At 52.6% G+C, this 5511-nt stretch overlaps 1 protein-coding gene across 1 annotated transcript; it reads right to left on the minus strand.

Moving 5' to 3' along the window:
- Positions 1-1204: 1204 nt before the first annotated feature.
- On the minus strand, positions 1205-5243 carry LOC142891268 (insulin-like growth factor-binding protein 5). The gene is made up of 2 exons (XM_076030679.1): positions 4838-5243; positions 1205-1319 (listed from the first exon to the last, which is right to left on the minus strand). Exons 1-2 carry the CDS (start codon positions 5169-5171, stop codon positions 1303-1305), a joined length of 351 nt encoding a protein of 116 aa, XP_075886794.1. The 5' UTR covers positions 5172-5243; the 3' UTR covers positions 1205-1302.
- Between the last annotated feature and the right edge of the window lie 268 nt (positions 5244-5511).

Consider the following 5511-nt stretch of genomic DNA (forward strand, 5'->3'; position numbering starts at 1 on the left):
AAAAAAAAAAATAGAGAGAGAATTTTGAAGCCTAGATAGCTTTTTTGCGACGTCACTGGCGGAGACGTTCAGTGAAGCAAATCCGCACTGATGGCACGTTGTGTACGAATAAGTGACAGTTTATATCCAGCCAGCCAGTCCAGTGAGTGTGTGTGTGTGTGTGTGTGTGTCTCAACAGCTGTCCACAAAGTTACATGAGAAGAGTGGGAGAACGACCCAGTCTGGAGCAGATGGACGCAGAGAGAGAGAGAGAGAGAGAGAGAGAGAGAGAGAGAGAGAGAGAGAGAGAGAGAGAGAAGGCCGCCAACAATAAAACATTCTGTACATGAATCTTGTGTGACCACCCCTGAAGCGTTAGAGGAAGAAGAACCAGGCCTTACGGAATGTCCTGTTGTTTTCTATGGAATTTTTTGATGTTGTTTCACTCCGTTTGCCGTCCAGAATCGGCCCTCGCGAATGCAGGAAGTCGCTTTTTGTTTTTTTTTTTGTCTTTCCCCCTCCCACGGTATTGTGCGTGCAGAATACGTTCAATGCTATCAAAAAGTTTCCTGCTTTCCTGAATGCACGACACAAATAGCCGGCGAGAACAATTCAAGGATTGTAAATCGTGAGTCGACTTATGAGAGTTGTTTTTTGTTTTTTTTCCCGAGAGGGACGCGTCGGGCAGGAAGGTGCGTTCATGGAATCCGGCACGACAAGGAGGGGGAAAAACAAATAAAACAAATGGGGAAAAAAACAAAAATAAAACTTTCATCTACTTGTAACCGCTGGTGTGAAAGCGCCGTCGTCAGGCCCGTCAGGTGCTCGGGGGCCCCTCAGCCGCGACGTTCCTAATTTTGGTCTGAGGTTGAGATCCCACATCGAGCTCCAGGTTTTTGGAACAAGCCGCAGAGACGGACGGAGGCAACCTCTATTTGGCTCACCGTCACCGCAGTACAATTACTGGGTGTGTTCTCCGGCTCCCCCAGCTGGCAGAGGCGGCTATTATATATTTTGGCGGGCGCATTCCGGCTCTTTGCGCGCCGAAACCTCGGGACGCGCAAGGGGGAGACTTAACGAGATCGCACTTCACGTTCATTTAGACTTCCCCCACTTTTTCGCCAATCCACTTGGTGGGAGGTAGGGGGCGCCAATGAGCTCCAGAGATCAGCGTTGAAGGTTTAACTTTTAGATTGAAAGGCTTTTTTTCGTCCTTCTGCCCCTGGAAAACGGGACACGACGAGGCCTTCCTTTTTTTTTTTTTTTTTAAAGTTCTTAAAGATGGATGCACTGTCGACGCCTGCCGTTGGTCCCCTTTGATATTCAAGACTTCAGATATTCTGAAAGGATTAAAAAAAAGAAGCTTCTTTTCATTCAGGCTGCAAGGTAGGTTTCTTGCATCGCGTTGACACGGTGGGCCGATGATGATCTTTGGGCTCTGGCTCCCAAAAACTGTTGCCGCGTGAGCTCACGCGACCGCTTTGTTTTGCAGCTGTCGCGAGCGCCGCACGTTGGTTCTGTCTGAAAGAGCCAACGTGCGCCAACCCCTTCGCTTTGATCGTGAGAAAAAAAAACAAAAAAGAAAAACTTGATTTGTCAGCGTCCCTCCAGAAGAAGAAGAAGAAGAAGAAAAAAACAGGGCTGGTAGTTTTAATATATTTGGAGGAATTCCTCCCCGCACCTGCAACAGATCAGCCGCAGGTGCTCGGCAGCAGCAGCAACTGCCGCAGCGTCTCAGATGTTCAGAGTGAGACGCAAGGACGCACGGAGACAAACGGCTCGCGCGTTAGCACGTGACCCGACAGCACGGCAACACCCGGTCGGTCGAGGAGGGTGGGGCGGGGGGGAGCGAATCAGCGTTGGGCCGCGGCCTCCGTGGCGACCTGTACCTGGGAGTGATTGCAACAACGCAAGGGCATGTGAACAAAGGGGGGGGAAAAATCGTGACTTCACGACAAATAAAGGACTCTTGATGTGTGGGGTAAAAAAAATGAAAAGAGCTTCACCTGGACGTCTGAATACGCAAAGAAGCAACGACAGGCACATTTAGAGCATTGAAATGGCAGCGACTCTCCTGTTGCTGTGCTAATAAGGAGCATGGTATTTCTGCTCTGTATGTGTGTGTGTGTGTGTGTGTGTGTGTGTGTGTGTTCTGTGGCCGTATTTTAGATTTTGGAAGCGCTCCCTCATCATCTTTTGTTTCTTGGCACGGATCGACCTGATGAAAACACCAGGCTCTTTCAGAAGCCCTGAAGGACGAGGCGCCTGCTGTTATGAAGTCATATCTGTTGGCAAGCTTTCCCGTGGGGGTCTGATTCACTTATTGGGAAGGCGCGGGAGTTGGTGGGGGGGGGGGGGGGGGGTGTAACAAAGTCTGGACGATGCGCCCCAGTGTTGTTCGGATTGCTCCGATAAAAGTAATCCGACTTCTTTGAAAGAGTAATCCAATTACTTATTTGTTTCAGAAGTAATCAATTACTAATTACTTTAGTTAAAAAAAATAAAAAAAAATAAAAAAAGATAAAGTCACAGTTGCTCGGTGCTTTTGGAATGAACTTTATCGAGTGCAAATTTTGAAATTCCAAATATTGCCTCTGTCCCCTTAACATGAATGGATGTTTGCTCTCTGAACACAAACTGCACATTTCACATAACAAACTCATGTACAGAGCTGGTGGCCCAAACAGTTGAATTAATCTGCGACATTGTTGTTTTTTCTAAATTTCATTCAACATTTTGTGGACAATAAGACAATTTTCAGCTCGCGAAAATATTTCGCAAAAAGTAACGGAATCGTGACTTGATAAAGTAATCGTAATGTAATCACAAGTTTTGCCACAGTAATCCCGTTACATTACGCCGTTATTTAAAAAGGAGTTTAATTACAGTGATGGATTACTCGCCAACACTCCCCGCCCCCCTCCCTCCCTCGTGCCTGTCTTCGCTCAGCTGGTCGCAGCGCACGCGGGGGACAGCTGCGATCCCACACCGCAGGAAACCAGGAGCTCACCTCGCCGCCCGCCCGCGGTGTCCCCTTGCCAGAGCTGTTTGGGGGGGCGTGGTGGTGGTGGTGGGGGGGGGGGGGCGACAGGACCGGAGGCATTCTGCTGAATCACCGCGGGGGCGCTCGTTGCGAGCGAGCGAGCGCACGGCCAGAGGCGGGGGAGTGCGTGTGTGTGCGTGCGTGCGTGCGTGCGTGCATGCGTGGGTGCGTGTGTGTGTGTGTGTGTGGGGGGGGGGGGTCCGATTCCGATTACCTCTGTGGCCAAACAAAGGCGGGGAGGCCGCGTGCGTGCGTGCGTGCATGCCTGTGTGCGTGAGTGAGTGAGTGAGTGTGTGCAGACAGAAGTGCCCGAGGTGCCATCACTCACAACAATCACACACGCACGCACACACACACACACACACACACACACACACACACACACACACACACACACACGCACACAATGCCACAATTCCCAGACACGGCCCCGCCCTGAAAAACCAGCAGCATATGAGCAAACACGTAGGCTACGCGCACGCAATAACACACACACACACACACACACACACACACACACACGCCGCGGCCGCTCCTACTGCCGCCGCACTGACACGTGAAGGCTCGTTTTATGTGAAATAAGGGGAAAACTTTTCTGTCTTTTTTTTTTTTTGCGGCTCCCACCTACTTTATCTAGTTGTGCACACGCACCTCGCCGCGGGTTTGAGCGGTACTCCCCTCCTCCCCTCCTCCCCACTCTGCGCCACCGGCGGCGCGGCTCTGAACTCTCAACAATTACACATTTCGCAGTCGGTCGGTCGCGCGTCAGCGAACCCTCCGACAGCGCGATCCGCGAGATAACCGCGCCGCGCTACGACGCCCTTGGGGGGCAGATCTGCCGCCTTGATAGGAGGGGGAGGGGATCAGCACGGATGGGGCTTTCGGGGCTGACAGACACTTGTTACAGCAGCAGATATTAAAGGCGGCAATTTGCAGCAGAATAAGCCGCACCCCCACCCCCACCCCGAACTCCCCCTTCAATGAATACGCGACCGCGCGGGCGGTGCGCACCGTGATCCCCCCCCCCCTCCCTCCCCATCTTCAACCGAAGTGTAATGAATGTATTTTTATCCCCCCAAGGGTCGCAGCCTTTGACAGCCACCAAACACATCAAATGATGCCGAGACAACAGTGTTTCTGCGCCGCCGGAGCTGCGCGTGAAGTCACCCCGCGGCGCGCGGCACCTTACCGGCGGCAAGTGGTCGCTTCTGTACCGACAGTAGCCAGTTTGCAGAAGACCTGTGCGGCGGAGGTGGAGGAGGTGGTGAGGGGGGGGGGGGGGGGGGGAGAGGCAATAAGCTCCTGGAAAGCTGCAGTCGGTTTAATTACGGCGGTGGATAGAGAGGGGGGGGGAAAAAGTTAATCAGATGGCACCTCAAACCATCTGTCAGAGAGCGCGCGGCGCTCCCGAGGAGCAGCTATAGGATGGCCGAGGCATCAGAGAGAGAGAGAGAGAGAGAGAGAGAGAGAGAGAGAGAGAGAGAGAGAGAAAATGAAAGAATAGGAATTCAGAATTCACTTGTTATTGGTCAGCAAAGCTCGGGCAGCACCTGACGGGCTCCGCGCGCTTCACACGAGCCAATGCTGCCTTAAAAAAAAGAAAAGAAAAGAAAAGAAAAGAAAAGAAAAGAAAAGAAAAAGCGCACGCTGGGTCCCCTCGCGGAGCTCTGACACCACCAGCGGCGCGCACTAGCGCGCGGACCATCACCAATCCGTCCGTAATAACAACAAACAGACGGATTTTCTTGTTCTTTTTTTCGTGCAACGCACACGCGGGCGGGCGCGCGCGGCCAAAGCGAGCGCTGGGCGTCTTACCTACGGGCGGGTGAGCCGGCTTGTATCCTTTCTCGTTGGTGCACGCGCCCCTGCCGTGGAGCAGCGCGTACAGGGGCTTCTCCTCCCCGCTCCTCGGCAGGCACCGCAGGCCCTGGCTGCACGTCCCCGTGTACACGCCGCACGGCGCGCCCTCGGCGAGGGCGCACGTCAGGCAGCAGCCGCAGCCGGGCTCCTTGACCAGCTGGCAGCCGCCCAGCACCGGAGGGCACATGGACAACGCCTTCTGGTCACACGGCTCGCACGGCACGTACGAGCCCAAGCAGCCGGACAGCCCCAAGACGAGTGTCAGCAGGAGGCAAAAACCCAGAAACATTGTCGGTGCCGCTCTTCTCCTCCTCCTCCTCCTCCTTCTTCTTCTTCTTCTTGTTCTTCTTCTTCTGCGAGTTGGAATATAAACCTAAAAAAAAAAAAAATTCAAAATTGCGCTTCTTCTTCTTCTTCTTCTTCTTCTTCTTTTTTTTTTTTTTCTAAAAGGAACGAAAAAGGAGCCGGGGGGATGAAACGTAGACTGGTCTATGTGCACAATGCCCCGATCAGATAATCCGATTTTTAAAAGCTAAAGCCAACAAGTCTTTATCCAAGAGAGTTTCTATCTATTTAGAAGGAGGAGAGGAAGAGGAGGAAGAAAAACGAGCGTTCATTACGCGCGTTTG

The sequence above is a fragment of the Nelusetta ayraudi genome, unplaced genomic scaffold (genome assembly GCF_046127955.1).
Source record: "Nelusetta ayraudi isolate G7.1 ecotype Tasmania unplaced genomic scaffold, CSIRO-AGI_Nayr_v1 ptg000031l, whole genome shotgun sequence".
Lineage (NCBI taxonomy): Eukaryota > Metazoa > Chordata > Actinopteri > Tetraodontiformes > Monacanthidae > Nelusetta > Nelusetta ayraudi.

What these genes read in the sequence shown, in the direction of transcription:
- LOC142891268 (XM_076030679.1), bottom strand. Translation starts at nt 5,171, where the DNA reads ATGTTTCTGGGTTTTTGCCTCCTGCTGACACTCGTCTTGGGGCTGTCC.